The 21,414-nt window shown below is 41.6% G+C and overlaps 1 protein-coding gene across 3 annotated transcripts in view; it reads right to left on the bottom strand.

Moving 5' to 3' along the window:
- PLCG2 (phospholipase C gamma 2) overlaps positions 1 to 21,414 on the bottom strand; it is a 116,764-nt gene that overhangs the window by 42,174 nt on the left and 53,176 nt on the right. For all 3 annotated transcript variants that reach the window (XM_065567267.1, XM_005292307.4, XM_042852125.2), the window contains 9 exons: positions 15,821 to 15,961; positions 12,138 to 12,231; positions 10,712 to 10,759; positions 5,728 to 5,812; positions 4,866 to 4,949; positions 3,394 to 3,437; positions 2,047 to 2,119; positions 392 to 493; positions 79 to 197 (listed from right to left, as the gene is read on the bottom strand). In XM_065567267.1, the coding sequence (XP_065423339.1) occupies positions 79 to 197; positions 392 to 493; positions 2,047 to 2,119; positions 3,394 to 3,437; positions 4,866 to 4,949; positions 5,728 to 5,812; positions 10,712 to 10,759; positions 12,138 to 12,231; positions 15,821 to 15,961 (790 nt within the window). The remainder of the gene's footprint in view (positions 1 to 78; positions 198 to 391; positions 494 to 2,046; positions 2,120 to 3,393; positions 3,438 to 4,865; positions 4,950 to 5,727; positions 5,813 to 10,711; positions 10,760 to 12,137; positions 12,232 to 15,820; positions 15,962 to 21,414) is intronic.

Genomic DNA, 21,414 nt, shown 5'->3' with positions numbered 1-21,414 from the left:
AACTTAAACTAATATTTGCTTCTCTTAACATACACCAGGTCTGTCTCATCAGAGACGATCAAGATTTTGGAAACTTACGTGTTGTGAGAGGAAGAAATCCAGTAGTGGGACAAAGGGTTATTCATATCCTGAGCATCTACTGCATCATATTTATCATCCCAAATACTGTTTTCTTTTGAGAAAAGGTAAGTGAGAAACTAAAACATAAAAAAAGAGAGTGGATTTAAATGCATGCAATCAGAAAAGAAAAAAAGAATATAACACTAACAACAGAGTTTAGAGGAACTGTCCTCTTGCTAATAGAGGGGGATTTGCCCAGCAAACTAAATTTCAAGGAACTAGAAGAGAAAGTTAAACATATATAGAATTATAAGAAAATATTTTATCTCACCTCATCCACAAAGAGGAAGGGCTCAGTAGTTTCTCTCATAGTGTCATCTATAAACTGTGTCATTCGTTCTCGGACTTTACTGAGATCCTGTGCCCAAGACTCCTTTAAATTAAAAAAAGTTTATCATTTAAGTTGTTTTATTTTATTACCAAAAAAGGTAATAAGACTTTGTGAATGAAATTATATAATATGAAAGAGACAGACAGACGCCCATGGCAGTGATTTACTAAACTGCGTTCTTCACTGCCTACAGTTAACAGAACTGCAGCTTTTGATGAACCCATCCAGTAAGAAAGACTCTCAGTGGTTCAGGATACTGCTGCATTTAAAATCAGTGTCTAAGATCACATACCGATACTTGTAAGCAGGTGAAACCAGAATATCTGGAGGTTTTACAAACCTCTCTAGCTGTTTGAGTTCACTGAATTTTTCTACTGTAATTTAGGCTCATGTTTTTTCCCCCAAAGAATATTCAGGAATGTCTTTTTGTTAAATGTTTGTCCAGGGCCTAGCACAATAGTCTGGTCAGTGACTGGGGCTCGTAGGCGTTACAGAAATAAAATAATGATAGTTTAAAAATAAAAGATAATGTCTTTCCTAGCTGAAGAAAAGCCTATGTGATGTTTTAGGGATCTAAGATGCCCTCTGTCTAAAGCTAGGCTGTCACAGGTGGGGACTCTATATATGGGTGAAATCCTGGCCCTACTGAAGACAGAGAAGATCTTCATTCTGTCTCTCCTAACTTTTGAGTGCTTGACTTTACAACCTTTATGCTCTTTCAACATTGTTTTGTAGGGAAAAGATATTGGGTATTCCCATACAGGGAATGCATGGGAACAATGAACTTCAGTGTTTATTTGAGTGTTCAAACAAATTTGCAAACCTGGAGTTCAGTAGTGGCTGTGGAATGTCATAAAGCTTAAATGTACAGAAGACCTCCAGACTTTCCAAAGATGTAGACTACGCACACTATAATACAGCGGGCAGCTTCAAAAATGAACTGCTTTGTTCCTTTAGAGAATCTTTGGCCTGACTTTTTTTTTTTAATTAATTAACTCATTACTTTATCAGTCAAACTAAACTATGCTGTCTGTGAATCAGGATCAGAGCTGTTACAGATGAAGACAAGCCCCTTCCTAGATCACTGAACCCAACTGCCTGCAAGTACAGGGCAACTTCTTCAAAGAGAGCACCCATCAGGAGTGGAATTCCGGCCCTTTTCAAGTCAATGGCAAAACTCTCTTTGATTCCAATGGGGCTAGCACACCACCCCAAACGTTTACATTGTGCCAGCCACAATGGGGCCAGAGCCAGGATTTCAGTCCACATGTTTACATGGTGCAACCCACAATGGGGCCAGGATATCATCCTTGACATTTACATGATGTCAGTCAATAACCACCTCAGTTTATTTAGCAGCTTAGCAGAGGCCAGAAAAATCCATTTGCACACCTTTTTGTCCTTTGTGCAGTTGAAAAACAGTAGCTCAATGAAAGATCACGCCTTAATAATTAAGACCAATGGTCAGATTTAGCCCACAAGGTTCAATGCCAATTATCATCAGTCATCCTGTATGTCAGACTGTGACTCTTTGAAAAACACATAACGCTGTGAACCTTGGTGAGGAAGAATTCTGAGTTTCATAACCTTCTCACCTGCTGCTCGTGTAGCAAAAATCTCTGGAAGTCATGCAAATGAACTGCTGAAGCATCTGGACGGTCAGTATTTCTAGACCAGAGGAAAGGGAAAAATTTAATGTTTCATTAAAAAAAAATGGGGTAGATCAAATATCATTTAAGTCAGGGCCATTGCAGGACCATGGTAGAGAACCGAGTAAATTATATCATGAATTTACAACCTCATCCGAAGTGCACTGAAGTTGAAGGGGGTCTTTCCATTATCTTTAATGGGCTTTGGATCAGGCCCCAAAAGCAGCTGTCTAGCATCTGGATCACAAGACTTTGAATCAGAGCTTTTGGGTTTCCTTCCCAGCTTTCATAACGACTCACTCTGTCACCCTGGGCAAGTTACTTAACTTCTCTCTGTTTACCTTTTTGTAAAGTGGAAACAACACTCACCTCACTAGGATGTTGTGCATCTTAATTATGGCACTATAACAATATTACTATTGTAAATTATTTGCATAGCCATAATCCCACAAGCCATTTCTTCTGGATATTTATTGGATGAGCTGACATGGAGAACCAAAACCTGATGCCAGCAGTCCCAATGAGTTCAATAAATTCTACTCAGTAGGCTAAAGAATTGGGCCCTATATTAAAGGCAACCATTTCTAAAGGAACTTCTCAAATGCTTTAAACAAAATTGTAGATGTAATGTTCAAAGTTATGAAAAACTAGTTTCAGAAAAGTAGCAGCAATGCTTGTCACTTTTATGCTGCAGCATCTCATTTCTTCAACATGCTGTACCAACAGTTAATTTTCAACTCCCCTAAATAAATATTATACCCATTTTACAGACAGAGAAACTGAGATTCAATGACATTCCATGATTTGGGATTATAATTCTGCCCTGCTTCTGTCAAGTCCATGCACCACATGCCTCTTCAGTTAAAAATGAAACTTCTTCATCAGAAGACACAGAGACAACTTCTGTCCTAGGCTAAGCATCAGCAGCTCTGACTGAAATCCATCTGTGGGCAAAGTATTGGCTCTTATCAACAGCTTCCTTATGCCACTTTTACTCTGTCCTTACTCAGGAAATCTTCCATTGAAGTCAGAATTTTAGGAAGAGTGTCTTAAAATGTGAGATGTTAAAATTCATATAAAACGGTATATGAAATTTTTTCATTCATCTTAATGAGTACCATAGCAACAAGATATGCCACCTCTGGGCACTAATGAAAATATAATAGAGAACAGTGACATCACTTAAAAATATGAATGGACTCTGAAATTCCATGAAATCTTTGGGTATGCAAAGTCCTGCAGTGTTATAACCAATACACACATGCACAAAATTATAGTAACAGGAAATCTCACCCAAGAATGAACACAGAAGAATCCTTTTTGAATTCATCAAGAATCTTAAGAGGAGGGGGGAAAAAAAGAGAGAGACACAATGATCAGAAATATCGTAACTATTAGCAGGGACAGAAATGTCTACTTGCATTTTATACAAGCTATGTTAGCACGATAAATTTTGAGTTAAAATGAAAAGTAAGAAACAACAGACTGTCATGTGTCGTGATTACACTTCAGGCCTTCTCCATGTAAAAGCACACAATTCACAGCCAAACTTGGTTTTGCTAATGCACATCATAAACACAAGCAGTCAAGTTTCCTGCTAGATTGTCCAGAAAAACTGGAAACATGTATTTTGTATCATATTTAGTCACCTGGATACAAAATCTAAACTAAATGGCCTCCAGGTTGGACCAGCAGAGTACAGAGCTTGGGAAACTTTTAGTTGTAAACAGTAATTAAGCAAGTTGAGGAGTCTCCTTGAAATGATGCACCAAGGGTGTGGACAATCAGATAACTAGTAAATCAGATAACCTCACTATACTGTGCTATGCTCTCCTCTTTAAGTAACTTTTTTCTGTTTAAGTGAAGTGTCATGAAAAGAGACCTCAACAAGGTTAGCTAAACAAAGAAGTCTTTTTAATAGCATTTTACATTACAATGATTATGCTTAATCTGCAAAGCTGAAAAAAAGAATTACTAATAAACCATGCCCATGTACAACTGAGGATAGAAGGCTTCAGTTTTAACAATGCCCTACATATTTGCAGGCACAATTAACAGGGTGCAGAAACTAGCATTCAGATATTTATGACAACATTTTCAAACTTGGGTGCTAAAGTGAGGCACCTAAATAAGAGCCCTGATGTTCAGAGATGCTAAACACGTACAGCTCCCATTGACTTCATGAATCTGGATGGAATGAACATTTGGAAGGAGTGATCAAACAGTTAACCAAATACATCACTGCATAATTCCATGGCATTTACACTGTCACAAGCATGTCATGCCGTATACCAAACATATTCATGTATCATCTCTAGACATAAGTGAGAATGGCAGTGGTCATTATTTGGTGATCATGACATGTCACTGGCTTAATTTAAAGAGTATCCTTTGGCATATGGGATAAATTAAATTGGGAAGTCATGCAAAAATGAAACCCTTATTTCACTTAACATTTATTAATTGCACCTGACTAAGGACATCCTACAAACTGGTCAGAAAGACTCACATGACAAACAAAATCCCATTACATGTGTGCACACTTTCACCTTTTAAACACCTAAGAAGCAACACAAATTTCTTATCTATTTATTTTATGAATCCAATTATTGGCTTTGGTTGTCACAGACACATCCAATACAATACTGTAAGTGAGGGCTTCTCTATGGTGGGGGTAAGGAGGAGAAATCAGTATTCACCTTTTATTCAAACCAAGCAGGATAATAGTATGTAGAGATTGGCTATCTATCTATAAATGAGCTTACCGATTTCTGCTGTTCAAACATAATTTTCTTGTAGAACACGTGAAATTGTTCAAAGCTAAGTTCTTCTTTGGGAGCTCCTATTTCCTGTGAGGAGGAAGTATTAAACAGTGAATTTGGAATATCCTAGGTTACACCTGTACAGCAACAAATGTGACATACCCTTTCCAGGTGCCATAGTCTTCCAAGGCACATATGGCTGCCATACTTTTACTTTAATTGTTTTGCCATGATGGCTAATTGATTTCTTAACAACAACATTAATATGCTAACTGAACCAACAGAATCTTGATTTGTAATACACTGTTCCTGCCCCTCATCTCTGTCCACTACCCAGGCTCAGAGTACCAGCAGGCAGTTAGCCAGTTGCTCACTTAAGAAGACGGCTGGCAGATTCTGAAGAATGACTCATTCAGTGCTCATTAGCAAGCGTACCAATAACTATAATTTGGGACTTGGAGAATAGAGAGGTATAAAGCAGGAAAAATAAGGGGATCTTTAATGTTCCTGCAGGGATGCAAAGGGGCCTCAAAAGTTATTAACAGTAGTTCACACTGAATAGAAACCAAAAGTATTGCTTCATTCATAATGCAAATTCTCGCCTTAAAACTGGCAGTGACCAGATCTTCCTACACATTTGCAGTGCCGACAAGAGGGCCATAAGCCTGATTTTTACTTTGGACAATACTGCAATATTAATACCAGTTATAAAGATAATTAAAAAAACTCTTCTGCATTACATTCAAACCTAACCTCTGAAATTAACCAATATAAATCAGATTAAGTCACATGATAAGAAGCAAAAGCCACAGGTAAGAGTCAATAAATATTTTCACCAAATATTGGACATCAAGTGGATAATTACCGCAAATTTATCCTTCAAGAATTTCACGCTGCCTACTTTAAAGTTTACTAAGGGAAGTATGGTCTTCAGTTCTCTAAGGCTGATACTGAAAAACAAGAGGGCAAAAACAGCATTCTATTAGTATCTATGCAACCTACAACTATCCAGTGGCATATATTTTCATCAACACAAAAGTTAATTATTGATACATTTTTAAAACATTCTCTATCCATAGATCAATCCAAGTGCAACAGAAGTCTACTGACTTCTTTGAAAGTTGGACTAAACCAGGGGTAGGCAAACTACAGCCTGCCGGCCGAATCTAGCCCGCCAGCCATTTTAATCTGGCTCCTACTGGGGAGTCGGGTCTAGACTGGGGCTTGCCCCGCTCCGGCGCTCCAGCCAGGGTCGGGGGCCACTCTGCACAGCTCCTGGAAGCAGCGGCATGCCCCCCTCCGGCTCCTACCCGTAGGGGCAGCCAGGGTATTCCGCACGCTGTCCCCACCCCAAGCGCTGCCCCCACAGCTCCCATTGGCCAGGAACTGCAGGGGCAGCACCTGTGGACAGTGTAGCACGCAGCATAGCCGCCAGGTCGTGCTTCCGCAGGGGGGAACATGCCGCTGCTTCCAGGAGCCCCTTCAGGTAAGCGCCACCTAGGGCCTGCACCCCTGAGCCACACCCCGGCGCCCCAACCACCCTGCCCAGGCTGTGATACCCTACCCGCCCTCTGAACCCGTCAGTCCCATCCCAGAGCACCCTCCTACACCGCAAACTCCTCATCCCCAGCCCCACCCCAGAGCCCGCACCCCCAGCCGGAGCCCTCACCACCACCCCGCACCCCACCCACCTACCCCAGCCCGGAGTCCACTCCTGCACTCTGAACTCCTCATTTCTGGCCCCACCCCAGAGCCGCACATCCAGCCAGAGCCCTCACCCCCTCCCACACCCCAACCCCAATTTTGTGAGCATTCATGGCCCACCATACAATTTCTATACCCAGATGTGGCCCTCAGGCCCAAAAGTTTGCCCACTCCTGGACTAACCTATACTGACCTTGTTATAAAAACAGTAAATTTCCTTTTTAAAGATACATAGGTAGCAAATGTTGCAAAACAGGTATTCTGCCATCATGCAGGAACAACACTTGTACACACATTTTTAGGAATGTGAAATCTAGAACAGCATTTGATAACTTCAGACATCAATTTCAACCGCTTTTCATTAAGGTATTGCAGTTGGTTTTTATTGGTGAAAGACTGCTCATGCAACCCTGGGGCATGCTCCTATACTCCTTACTCAAGCAAAATTTGCATGTGAATAACTCCAGAGAGGGATTCCTTTGAAGACATAGCATCATCCACACCCACTGTCCAGCTCTAGTGTCCACAATTCACATTTGGATAAATTGGAGAGGATTTAGAGAAGAGCCACAATACTCCTGAGGGAATTCTGTGCCAAAAAAATAAAAATTCTGCACCAAAAAAAAGTAAAAATTCTGCAAAATTCTGCATATTTTATTTGTCAATAAATAAATGTGGAGGCTCCAGCATGGCAGTGGGGGCCACCATGTCCCAGGGTGGAAGATCACCCTGCAGCCCCCACCCTGGGACATGGACTTGGCAGTGAGGCTGCACCCAACGCTGACAAAGCACAAGGGCCAGGTCTGCTCCAGAAACACCCCGGGGCCCTGCCCCCTCCATGCTAGGTGCACCAAGATAGCAAGCAAGAGGAACAATCCATGTGTGGGGCAGACAGGCTCAGCCTGGCAGGATCCAAGTGTGGAGAGGCTTAGTGTGGGGATGCAGCTGTGGGGTGAGAGGGTTCTGTGTGGGGCAATCTGGGTGCAGGTGGCTCAGTGGGGTGCCTCGGTGAGGGGGAGGGGCTCTGGATGCACAGGGGCTCAGTGGGGGGGTGCAGAGGGGTAATGGTCCATGTGATGGTGGTTGGGACTCAAGGGGGCTCTAGGTGTCAGGGGCTCCGGGTGCTGGAGGTGTGGGGATCTAGATGCAGCTGGTTGGGGCTCAGTGAGGTGGGGGTCCAGGTGCGGGGGGCTTGTTGAGGTGGTCCAGGTGTGGGAGATAGGGCTCCTCAGGGTTGGGGTCCTGATGCAGGGGGTTCAGCAGGAGGGTGGTTTGGGTGCAGGGGGTGAGGCTCGGTGGGGTAAGGGCTCAGGTGCAGAGGGCTCAGTGGTGGGGTTCTGGGTGCAGGGGGGTTCCGATGCATGGGGGCTGAGCAAACTGTACAGAGAGCAGCTACCTCTGTACAGTGACCCCTCCCCCTGTGGGTGAGGAGCGAATGGGGCTTCAGACCTCCCACCTCCCTCATCAACTTCAGCTTTGGTTTCAGTGTATCAGAGCGCCTCACGATCTTTAATTTACATATTCCCAGAACAGTGCTATCATCCCCATTTTACAGATGGGGAAACTGAGGCACACGGCGACTAAGTAGTCACATAGAGTGTCTCTGGCAGAGCAGGGATGGGAACCAAGGCCTCAAGTTCTAGGTCTTTGTTGTGACCCTTTAGATGCCAATGCTACTCCAAGCACTGGCTAGAAATGGTCACATGAGAGCAAAAAAACCAACAATTAACACTCCTAAGAAACACTTTTGATCTTCAAATGTGTTTTACAAATATCCATCCACACAACTGCCCTGTGAGGTGTCGTCATCCCCATTTTGCAGACATGGAAACTGAGGCAGAGCAGTCAAGAGCCAAAAAGGGAGTCAGTATTGGAGCCAAGATTAGAACTCAGGAAGGTCCTGGTCCTGTTGTCAGACCATTAGAACACACACTTCTCCCATTGCACCCACGGGGCTGAGCACACTGCCTCTCAACAGCTCTTTCTGGACAGGCAAGCAAAGGCCTAAACCTAGGGCTGACTTCAGTACTGCATATGGCAGCAAAGCTTCCTTGCTGGGGCTAGCCAGGAAGTGTCAGCTTTATAATTAAGTGACTAAAAATAAAATTAAAAAAAAAAAAAGTTAATTGCAGCATTCATCTGTTTCCTGGAGTTTTCCAAAGGTGGGAATCCTCTCTGGGTAAAATGAAAACACCATCACCTCACAATTCAGCACCCACCTAAGGGGGGTCAGTTATGTTACCTTCCAGTGGTAAAACAACTATGGAAACTAACATAACCTTAACTAGATGTAGTATCTCCTGAAGCTTCTTTGCCCTATGGCTTTCCTTTGTTTCCTGGTTCTCCCCTGTTGTGGTGCTTTCTTATCAAAATGCATCAGCAACAGAGCAGGTGCCAAGTGCAGTGACGTGATCTGGCATCCAGTAAAGAATGGTGCAGCTGGCACACTTTGTCCTCCCACTCCAGACTAAGCGAGTCAGTCTCTGATATCTAAAATCTCTCTGAGCCTCTACACTTGAGAACCCAATTCTGTTCGTGTCCTTCCATCTCCATTTGTATCGCAATCATCTGCCCAGTACTACAGATTGCTTGCAGAATGGTGTTATTTCCTGCAGTAACATGTTTTCATTCAGACAATGAGAACGTTTTATTTTACTCTTAGGAAAAGGCTAAATGAGAGGAAACGAATGTTATTTTCTGCACTGAACAAGAAGTACAAACATTAATGCTGCTGGGAAAACGGGATAGCTAAGCTGCATTAAAGTGCCACCCATTGAGGGGTTAATTTCCTTCTCAAGGCATCGTACAACTTACATCAATTCTAAAGAGAAATTTGCAGCTGAATTTGCAAGAGAGCATCCTCTGCACTGCAACAGGCTATCCAGCACCTCAGCTAGCAGAGCAAGGATTCTCTCTCGCTCTCACTCACCATAAAGGGAAATTTTGAAGACTAAAATCTACGCCATTTTTTGCATGGGCCTGAAGTGAGCAGCTTCCATTTCCCACAGGAACCCAAATATGCCACCTCCATAATTACAACATGCTGCGGCTTCCTTAGCCGAGAAGCATGAACCCTGAGGTAACTCCTAAGCCCTAGGTCTCCTCCCCTGACACAGAACAGAGTAACAATCGCAAACCTCCAGGCCAGTTTCACCAAGTTCTATTTACCAAAGCAAGTTCTTGCAAGTGAGAACTCTGCAAACTCTCTGGAACACTGCCACAGTCGTCAATCTAATTCTGAAAGACCACTGCTGGCTTCCTCCCACCTCTATGTTCAAGGACTATCTTGTGTTCCCCTTGCCTAACCTACCCCACTCCCAGGATCTCCAGGATGACCCTGCTCCATTGGTCTCTCTATCCCTACTCAGACTGTCCCCTCACGGATCTCCTTGTCCCTACCTCACCTTCCAAGGATTCCCCTCTCCTTTCACCCAGTCATGCTCCCCCTCCTCAAGGCTCTGACTCAGTGTGGGGAGGAAGGACTGTGGTGGCTGCTGCTGTTAAGCCAACTCCATCTGTGCCCCTCCTCCCTCTCTTCACCCTTTCAGGCAGTGCTGACGGCATAGCAGAGTCCCAGCCTCTGGGTTCCCACTTGATTAGCCTCTACAAAGGAAGCAGCTAGGTGCTGCTGGGAGTGGGGAGCTGAAAGCGGGAAGGGGAAAACATCCCCTCTCCCTGCCTAAAACTACACTTATCCTAGTTCCAGCCATGATGAAAGGGCTAAAAGCAAAATGATTCAATGGTGGTCATTTCCTTCTCTGTTACACTATGTATACGCATCAGTGAATTTCATATGCTTGATGTCTCCATAACAAAACTGAACACAAATTACTAACGAAAGAGCAGGTGCAGTGTCCCGGACTATCACATAGAAGCATAGAATATCAGGGTTGGAAGGGACCTCAAGAGGTCATCTAGTCCAACTCCCTGCTCAAAGCAGGACCAATTCCCAACTAAATCATCCCAGCCAGGGCTTTGTCAAGCCGGGCCTTAAAAACCTCCAAGGAAGGTCACGTCACATGTTACCTATGTCACATCTTTCTTATGCAAAGTGAGGTTTGTTACTTTAAATTCCACTCCTATACTTCATGTAGAAAAACTGACCATGAAAACTAAGCAAAATCTAAAAAGGGTGAAATTCATACCTGTTCCTTCTAGTCTGGTCAACAGAGTAGATCTGCTTTCTCAGCCAACTTAAAAAAAAACAGAAAAGTTATTTTAAGAATTAAGAGCAAACAGAGCTTGTTCAACATCACAATTTCAGTGATGAAAGTAAGCAGAGATATTTAAACTGGAAATCTAGCACCTTCTGAAAAACAAGTCACAAGCATTTTCAGGTGCTGCATCTGCCCTGTTTAATTTTTGTGGCTTTACAATAATATTTTCCTATTTCCAAACAAAATGTTTTTGTCCCCTTGTTGCTGTGTGACAAGCCCACATAAACAAGGGAAATGACTAACCATAAATATGGGAAACAGTGAAAATAACTGGGCTCAAAGGAGCCAGATCTTCAGCTGGTATAAACTGGCATAGCTCCATTAAGTCAATGGAGCTACACTGATTGACACTAATTGAGGATGTGGTCTCAAATATCGTCAAATGCATGAAGTAAAAATGAAAAAGAAAATCCGCTTAATCTCTTTTAGCTGTAGTAATCTTTTACCTATCTTAGGTTTAAAAAACGTAAATCAGACAGAAGTGTCAATTTTAGGGCCAGCATCCCTTTAATGATATTGGCAATACTGACAGGGAAGATCTGTTTATATAGACATGTTTCATCCCAAAGGATAATCATAGCATTTCACTAAAAACTTCATATACTCTGTCTATACAGGAATCACTTTGTTGTTGCTGAAAAGCAGACATCTCTAGAGTGATGCACAGCAACTGTATAACAGCACAGAGCAACACCATACAAAAGTTAAAGACAGGAAGTGAGGAATACTTTTTCCCAGTTGAAATTGGATTTAGATGGGCAGGACATCAACACCTGAGCTGCAATTTGGACAAACAACTGATGAAGAAAGACAAGGTAGCAGGCCATGACTTTCCCCCACTGTTAACAAAAGGTGACGGGGTGAGAAAAGATCAAGTCTGGGAGGGAGCTCAGGGCCTGTTGAGAAGAGGGGTGGTGGGAAGCGGGGGTGGGGGGGAAGAAGTTCTAGTTGTGAGATCCTGAGAAACTCTGGTTCACTCGAAACAGACGCCAACACACACATAGACCAGACATCCCCATGAACTTCTTAAAGACTTTCTTTGGCATCCAAACCTGGAACCAGGCGAGTTTATATAACAAATCAACCAACCAACCATAGAGCCAAATCCATCACAGTGTAAGTAGCCATAACTTCATAGAAGACTATCAAATAGCATATGCTTCTACAAGATCTGAATTTGGACCACACTTTCTAAGCATAGCATGTGTCTGTAGAGTATTGCTCTTAATGTAACTGACAGACCACACTGGTTTCATCCTTGAAAATGTCTTTTCAGTTTTTCACTGTCAAATTGCAAAGAAATGTCAAGCTGTTGAAGAGTCTCTCATAAACAAAGGGGGGGAATTCCACGTACCTCTCTGTGATTGCAGGTGTGGACGCGTTCATAACCTCTTGATGCAAGATATTCAAGCCACACAGCCATTTATCAGCATCATCTTTGGAATCAGCTGTAAAGATTAATACACTGTGAGAAACATTAATACATAACAAAGACATAATCTGTGATGTTTAGATAAGCCTGGTGTATGAGGTGGGTTGGCTACCCATTCTCTACGATAATCTCACTACAGAGCTTTACGCTGCCAATCCAACACATTCCAATGAAAGATTCTATGTTAATTCTTAAGGATTAAAAAAAAAACTGCTAGACCTATCAAAAACACCTCCTTTTAAAACTTTGTTCATCAGAACATAAGAAGTTTCAAAGCTGCAGCACAATTACTGCCAACCTACAACTAGGCTCTCACTGTGATACAGCAGAATATTTGCTTTTTCCATCTTCTGTTCTCAAGGTGACCAAAGTGCATGCCATGGGCTGAATGTAGCCCAGAGCCACCCTCTCCTTTAAAATGAAAATGTGGCCAGTGGATACTGCAGATTCCAGCATGCAATGCTCTAACCCTAACCCTTAACATTTCTGAGTGGCCTGCAAAACAAATCCTTCATCCTGGCTGCCATAATCACACCACTATGCACAGTCTATGCCAGACTATGGTTTGGGGGAAAGTTAACTTCTTGCATAAGAGGTGTATTTGGGAGAAGAGTCTTTAAATTCCCTCAGACTCCTGCTGCAGAATTAGAGCTCAGATGCTTGTTCCTTTCATCCTGGGCTTTACATTTTCAGGTCTATTTTCAGAAGGAAAATGGCTAGAAATTTTATTTTGTTCCAAAATGAGTTTGCATCTACACTTCTAGTACCCACAAACCAGAAGGGCCAGCTGGTGATGAACCACCTGATCTGAGTAACTACTAGTCAGATAAAGTTCATGCACTGCATTCTGGGAGCTACAGTCCCTGTGGGACACAAATTTGTATTATTAAAGGTGCAGATGGCCTGCAATTTTCCTTTCATGCTGCAGATTAGGCGCAGCCTTTGCAGCCCTCAGTTGGGCAGAATTTGGACAGCCCCGCGGTACTGCATTCCAGTTCAGAAATTCATCAAAGCATCCCTCCACCAAAACAGTCCTCCTGAAGAATTATTTCCAGCCAATATCTCCAACTTGAGCAATTTCTGCAATATCCTTTAAAACAAAAACAGTCTCTCAAAAGATACAGATTGTTTTTAAAAGTATACTTTCAAACAATGCTGTATTCTCCAAAACTGAAGCCAGAGCCCAGCTTCAGATCCCTGTGGAAATCTTTTTCAATTAGTTACTTTTTTGGGAAGGACAGACACCACCCATTGCCAGTCTAACTGTCCCAAAGCAAGCTGCCCATAAAGAAAGCTGCCATTCCCCCTTAAGTAACAGTTATTTTGTATTGTTCTCAGAAACCAAGCAAAGTGCTTTAATAAAGAAAAGGATTTTCCTGATATTGAAAAGATCAGTCATGTTGTTATGAGAACCAGTGTTATGGCAACATAACTCCTGGTACTGATTGTTCTCAAAGCACTTGCAGAGACTAGATTCTGAGAAAAAAACAAGGGGAAAATACAGCCCAACAGTGCTGAGTGCACAATTATATTTAAAGTGATGCTGCACATTCTGAAATTTCAGGGATATTATGGGCTTAATCTAAATTCAAATCTGGTACGTGGAGCCAAATTTTCACAAGCAGCCATTAATTTTCATTGTGCATGCTCCTTCACATGTAAACCCACATTTGAGTACACCAATCCTCTGTGCAATACATTATTTCACAAGCATAAATATGGGGTTTGCTTACACACATGGGAAAGTACCTCAACTAGGGAGTGCATCACTTCCACATTTAAAAAAATCTCTATGGCTGTTAGGATTATAATGCTTACAACATACTGATCACTTCTCTACTCTACTAGGAACATCTTAAAAATTACTTCAGTTTTTATTACAACTTTGCAAATGAATTTAATGTTTATGAAACTGACAATGTTGATCAAGCATAGGACCAAGGGAATTCCCATATGCAGTGAAACCAGCAGTCCAAGTATTCCTGTACGAAGGAAGATTCAAGACCCCTTCAGTAGATAGTTATCCCCTTCTTCCTAATCTCCATTGATTAGAAATTGTTTTATGCCCTGAAGTATAAGGGTTTATATCACATCCAAACTCTAGTTCTGGCTTTTTTTTTTTTTTAAACACACCCTTTTTAATGTAATTTGATGATTTCATTTTCCATAAAAATATCCAATCCATTTTTGAAACTTTCTAAGCTTTTGTCTTCAATGATATCTTGTGGCAAAGAGATTCATAGCATAATATTGTGTTGCGCATAAAAAATATTTCCTTGTATTAGTTTTCAATTCCCTACCTTTCAATTAACATCCCTTCTCCTCATATAGACATACACAGCCCTTATAGTGCACTTGAGCATGCAATTCACCTCCTATTCCAGTGCTTGGCCTCTCATAGAGTCTGGTCAACACTACAGAGTTAGGTCAATGCAAGCCAGCTAACTATGGAAGTGTCTACACTTAAATTTTGCTCCCGATGTAACTGCCCTGCTATGCCAACTTAATAACTCCACCTCCATGAGGAGTGTAGAGTCCCAGTTGTATAGTTAGGTCAACACAATGTCAGCGTAGACACTGCGTTGGTTACATCAACTGTTACTGGCTTTCAGAAGCCATCCCACAATGCCCCATTCTGATAGTACAATTGATTCAAGCGTTCCTGGTAAGGAAGCGCACTGCTGACATAAAGAGCAAAGTGTAGACACACACAAGCAATGTAATTACAGCCACGCCCGTATGCCAACGTAAATTAGGTTGACTTAATTTTGCAGTATAGACATGGCCTAAGTAAACAGACCCTGCCAGTTGTGTGGTTGTTTTTTCTGATGTGGTCACTAAAAACTAGGCTATGGATCCTAAATTCACTTTTACTTGTGACCCCAGGCAGGTTTCAGACCCAGGGGTGAGATCCTGGCCACAGTGAAGCCAATGGCAAAATTTCCAGACTTCAATAGGGCCAGGATTTCACCCAGGTCTCCAGTGTTAAAAAAAAAAAATCTCACCTGAGATATTTAACCGGAAAGGATCTACACTACTAAACATGAGTGAATAAATAAAAGATATGTACTTCATAAAAAAAGACACTCTAGAATGTTCCTTCTAAAGAGGCATCAGGAAGCTGCAGGGTATAAGGAAATGGATCCACAGAAACATACACAGGGATTTACTATATCTCTCCTGCTTATACCTCACACTTGTGCCTTGCAGTGAGTGATAGGCATTTCATCTTCCTAAAACATACAGTGCTGGTGTCAAGGAGGGCACAAGGCTGCTTGCAACAATTCAGACACCCAAAATGACCCACTCATAAGCCATGAAAATGATCATTTTAAACAACACAAGGGAAAAAATCTCACCTAATTAATTATTTTACTCAAAAATTACAAATGCCACAATTCAGGGGCATAAATACAGTAAGGGGGAAAAGGGTGCTCTCTCTCAGCCTCCTCAATTTTAAATGTTTGGTATGTGTTAGGAAGGCCAGGGAAAAAGAAAAACAGCCTAAGCTTTGCATTACTGCTCTGTCAATGCTATAAATCCCTAGTCTGGAGGGTTTACTGTTTAAGGTTTAAAGAAGACAGACACACACACACAAAAAGTACCTGCTAAGCTTAAGGTGTTGAGAACAAACTGGGTACCATAAAAAATAGTGAAGCAATGCTCTTTATACTGTGTTGCTTTCCCGCGCTCAAAATCCTTTGCGTTTTTCCCAGGGCGAATTTCCTTTATTTCCATCAGATCCACTGAAAGAAAATAACATGTGTCAGTACAAACTGTGCTTACATAATTCCAGCAGAGACCAATGCAAGAAGACAAACATGTCAAAACATTATTAATTATTATTATTGTATTAATTTATATGATTCTGATGTCTGGGACTTGCTATTGTGGTGACTGCCTAAATGTGTTTCAGCCCTCAAGGCTGGGCCAGAGGAGACTGGGAGAGGAAGAGGAGGCTTTTTTGCAGAAATTTTTTAGTCTCTAAGGTGCCACAAGTACTCCTCGTTCTTTTTATTCCTGGGACTATGACGCTCTCTCCACTGACCAAGTTGTATATAAAAATCAATAGGCTCGACAGGAAGAGTTGTCCGCACACTTTTGCAGGTGTGATATACTTTGGCACTGAAGTTCCCTTTTTGAATGGCAAACTGTTTGGGGGTACTCTAAATGGACAACACACCACCACTAGTTGATGTTACTTTATTTGCACCATGAAACCAACTCAAACTTTTTCTGGTCTGCAGAACTTGAGCAGTTTTTGTGGGAAATCTACACTTTACACTTATGTTTCAGAACTTTTTTTGGGTAAGCCTCAATGTAACCATTACGATATCTGTGAACCTTCCTCTGCTCAGATCCAAACCGGTCTCTGTCTTTTAATACAACTTTTAGCACTGCTGAGTGACCTATGCCTTCCCATAGAGCATAGCTACACTTTAAAAAAATCATGAAAGGAGAACACTGTGCTGATATATGGCCTACAGTCAGTCCTCTGCTTATCATAGCCCGAGGCCTAGGTCTGCATAATATTTGTGAGGCAGCACTGAAATAGAATATGTGCACTCTTACGATAAGATATTTATTAGAAAACTGAGGAAGTGGTTTCGTTCTGCCTGTAGACTGGACAGAAGCACGCATGGCTCTTCCTACTTTTGACAGGTCAAGAGTTACTTGTTACAGGATGAGGAGTGAACCAAAAAAAAAAAAAGTTGCACAGCTGCTCTTGAAATGTGTTTATCAAACCATACAGCGTCAGAGGAAATTGACTGGGGTTTCTGTTTGTGTGTTTTACAATTCAGGGATACAGACAATGTATTTTAAAAGAACACCTCGTTGCTACTAGATCACAGCATACCAAATGTAGTGAAATAAAGAGGGAAAGGGCTGACCACCTGTTTCTAAAGTGTGGGATGATTAATTTTTATGTGATGTGGTTTGGTGTGAGGTGGTGGAGAGGGTTGATCAGCAAAGCCTGGATGGTGGAATATTCATACACCTAGGAAGTTCTTATTGTGAGTGAGACTATCCCAGACCAAACTTACTGCTCCATTTGGAGTTGTTTATCCCAGAGATGACATTGCTGCTAGGAAAGTGGAAGAAAATGATTATTATTTTGTATTGAGGTAGCCCTTATAAGCTGCAGCCTTTGACCAAGTCCCCATTGTGCTAGGTTCTGTAGAAACATGGAACAAACAGACAGTCCCCGCCCCAAGGAGCTTTATTTCCCCCAGATATTTATCTGCAAGATAAAGTGACCACTCCTTCTCCCAGACTCCACCCACTAACTCCCAGTAAGAATGGTAGGTAAAAATAGATGGGAAAAATCTCCATCCAAATTTTTCAAATGTGGCTGCATAGAGTAGGCCCCTAAATCTACGTTTAGGCATTGAAATATATAGCCTGAATTTTAGAGATGTTGAGCAATGAAGAGCTCCCACTGAGTGTTCAGCCCCTCTGAAATTCTTACTTAGATACCTCAAATGGATCTGAGCCTATCTTAAGGTGTCTGTGATGGGTTACCGTAGCATCACAGTATCCACATTTTAAAATGTTGGTGTTACTTCCCAAGCATGTCAAAGGGAGTTTGATAAAGACACATCAGGGTGCAGAGACCAGATTTCAGTTCACAGTAAACCAACAGGAAACATTTATCAGATTCCCTGTAACTCTACTTGAGTGCCTTAACCACTCAGCCACCACTCCAGACCTCCAATCTTGAAGGTTATGGGTTTAGTCTTGACGGATCTCACAATGAAAGGCCACCTTCAGTTCACCCAACTGCAAAATGGGTACCTGATCCATGGAGTTAGGCAGTCAAAGGCAGTCTGACATGATACTGGCCACATCACTCCCTTGAGTACTGTGGGCTATGAAACTGACATGCTTTAACCATGTCAACCCAATAAGCCATTGGCTGGGGGAAACTTTGACTTGACTGTAACTTTACTGAACACCAGAAACACAATCCAGAGATAAAAACAAAGATTTCCCAACCCTAATTGTTGTTTCCATTTTGAGTTACTATTACCCCATACTGACCTCTGACATAGAAAGAGACAAGCTTGCTTAATTTCTTCCCTGTTGCACACATACACACACACACACCCCTTCTTTTCCCTGCATTATAACTGTGATACCTCACGCTTATGTTCTCACCCTCTCTGGTGTGTATGTGTTATTTTGGTTAGGGTGTGTAATTGTGTGATTTTTTTTTTTACCAATATAGTTATACTGGTACAACCCCTAGCATGGATGCAGTTATACTGATATAAGGTACAGTTCATTCCCCTTTCCTTACAGGAATAAGCTATACTAGTTATAAGCACTTTTATACTATCAGGGGTTATACAGTTTTAACTCTATCAGCATAGTTGAAGTGGAACAAGTTTTGTGTGTGGACAAGAAGAGCCACACTGCATCCCAGGCTCTGCTCAGATGTGCTTTAGTATTCATTTAATTGGAGGACAAATCAGATAGTAAACTTATTACCCAGTTAGAACAGGTAGCTGAATAGTTAGGACCAGATTTTTAAAAAATATTTAGGCATTGTTCTGCTCAGCGTTGCAATGCCTAAAAGATTTAGGAGTCTATATCTCATTTTCAAAAGAGATTTAGGCACTAAGTGAGCACAAAAAGACTTTAAAAACCTGGGCCTAAGTGACTAAGCTCAACCATGAGGGAAGGCGGTTACAAGGGAGGGAGAATAGAAAGAAAGAGTGATGTAGGTCAACTTCCCTATCAAGGGTTCAAATTCAGTATCTTTTATGTTCCTGGAATTATTATACTTTATTTCCCTTAGAAAAAAAGTTCTATAGAATTTTATAGGGATGAAATTGATAGGTTGCTGTAGAAACTATCCTAAATGAACTCTAGAATAGAAAAGGATAACCATTCTGTAAGGCTGTTTTTTAATCACTTTGTTAAATTTTATATAAAGATACATAATTCTGTGTTTAATTTTATGATGATGATTAAAACTAGGCTGCCCTATAGAAGGGCTATCCTTTTGTATTAAGTACTATAGGGCTTTCCCATACGGCCTATATTGTGAATTGTGAGGGGGGACAACGCACTGGGAAAAAGTGCTCTCTCTAGGGCACTGTCATGGTGAAAATCATGGGCTAGACCCTCAGAGAGACAGAGGAAGAGCCACAACAGATGTGATCCTGCTGTTGTGCAAAGCTCCTTTGACTTCACAGGCATAGAGCTCACTGTAGGATCAAACTCTACAACTCCACTATCCAGACTGGCTGCCCCTGACTGAATGAGAAAAGGGTATAGCCAGGAAAATGCTGGAGAAAGATTTGATTAAAAATGTCTCAAATTCAGTCCGATAAGTTTGCTGTACTGACAAGAGCTTATAATCAAACATCTAGAATGCACTGGCAGTTGAACAGAATGGTCTTTTATTGGGAAATACAAACGGAAAATAACTCCTGCCCCCACAATACTTGTAGAATGCACCAGAAATTCTATCATTTGCCACCCTCTTGCTGTCTTGAAGCATTAGACCCGTTCATCTTCCCAATCGTGTGCTCAAAATATAAAGCCAAGTTCCGCTCCCAGATATGCACACAGGACTCGCATTACACCAGTATGTATGTCCAAGGGTAAATTTTGACACCAATGGCCTGATCGTGCTCCCACCATAGTTAATAGAAATAACACAGGCCCCGAAAGGTAATACTTAAGAGTTTCAGGCTCCCTGTTGGTCCATAAAAGAGTACTCAGAACAAGACAACTAGCACACATCCCAAGGAAGTATATAACCATAAAACAAAATCAAATAAAGCCACAGACTCAAACCCAGCAACATGAGAAAGAGGAAAACCTCACATTTATTCCAATAAATCTCATGCCAGTTTGGACAGCAAGAACGCGCTAAACCGGTTTCAAAATGTCAGGCTTCTAGTTTACATTTAATTCATTCCATTAGGTGGCTATTTCTGTGGTGTTTAAAAGGATTTACTTGGGAGGCTAGTCAGTCATCTTCTCAATTTTGACAACTTATTCAAGTGACTACTTGTCCGGACTGAATCCCGAAGCACCTTCAGTTACCATAGTATTTCAAACCCTGAGATGGACTTGTGGTGTAGTGGCCTGCGCATGAGGCTAAGATCCAGGACCTTTCAAATTCCAGTTCCAGCTCTGCCAGCGAGATGCATGGCCTTAGGCAAGTCTTAATTTCTATGCATTGGGAAGTAGATAAATAGTATTATAACAGAGATGTTGCATGGATTATATGCACAATGCCTCCAGGAACTCCCATTGCACCAGGGCTCCAAGTTTTTTGCCTGACAACTTTTGACCCAAGAAATCTATATTTTTCTCCATTCAAATAAGTTACCAAGAGAAATACTTATTTAAATAGTCACACTGTTCAAAATATGCATTACTATTATTTTTAATACAGTAGTGCCTAGAGGCAAGGGCTAATCAGGACTGGGACTCTTATGCAGTGTGCTGTACAAACTCAGAATAAATGACAAAATTTACCCTCTGGATGTAACGAACAGTTGGAAACAGAAAATTTCTCTAAGAAAATGTATATGCATAGGCCAGGTTCACCCTACAAGCCATCTACCCAGCTGTTACCAACAGTAACTTCTAGTGTCTTGCTTACAACACTCCTGCTAATATATCCCATAATGATGTTGGCTTTTTTTGCAACAGTGTTACACTGTTGACTCATATTTAGCTTATGGTCCACTATGACCCCAAGATCCCTTTCCACCATTCTCCTTCTTAGGCAGTCATTTCCCATTTTGTATGTGTGCAACTGATTGTTCCTTCCTAAGTGGAGTACTTCGCATTTGTCCTTATTGAATTTCATCTTATGTACTTCAGACCATTTCTCCAGTTTGTCCAGATCATTTTGAATTTTAATCCTATCCTCCAAAGCGCTTGCAACCCCTGCCAACTTGGTATCATCCAAAACTTTATAAGTGTACTCTCTATGCCGTTATCTAAATAATTGATGAAGATATTGAATAGAACGGGACCCAGAACCAATCCCTGCGGGACCCCACTCATTATGCACCTTCCAGCATGACTCTGAACCACTGATAACTACTCTCTGGAAATGGTTTTCCAACCAGTTTTGCACCCACCTTACAGAAGCTCCATCTAGGTAGTATTTCCCTAGTTTATTTATGAGAAGATCATGTGAGACAGTATCAAAAGCTTTACTAAAGTC

Source organism: Chrysemys picta, chromosome 14 (assembly GCF_011386835.1).
Source record: "Chrysemys picta bellii isolate R12L10 chromosome 14, ASM1138683v2, whole genome shotgun sequence".
NCBI lineage: Eukaryota > Metazoa > Chordata > Testudines > Emydidae > Chrysemys > Chrysemys picta.
Note: the sequence above shows the minus strand (reverse complement) of the source record. Positions and strands in the feature narration are given on the sequence as shown.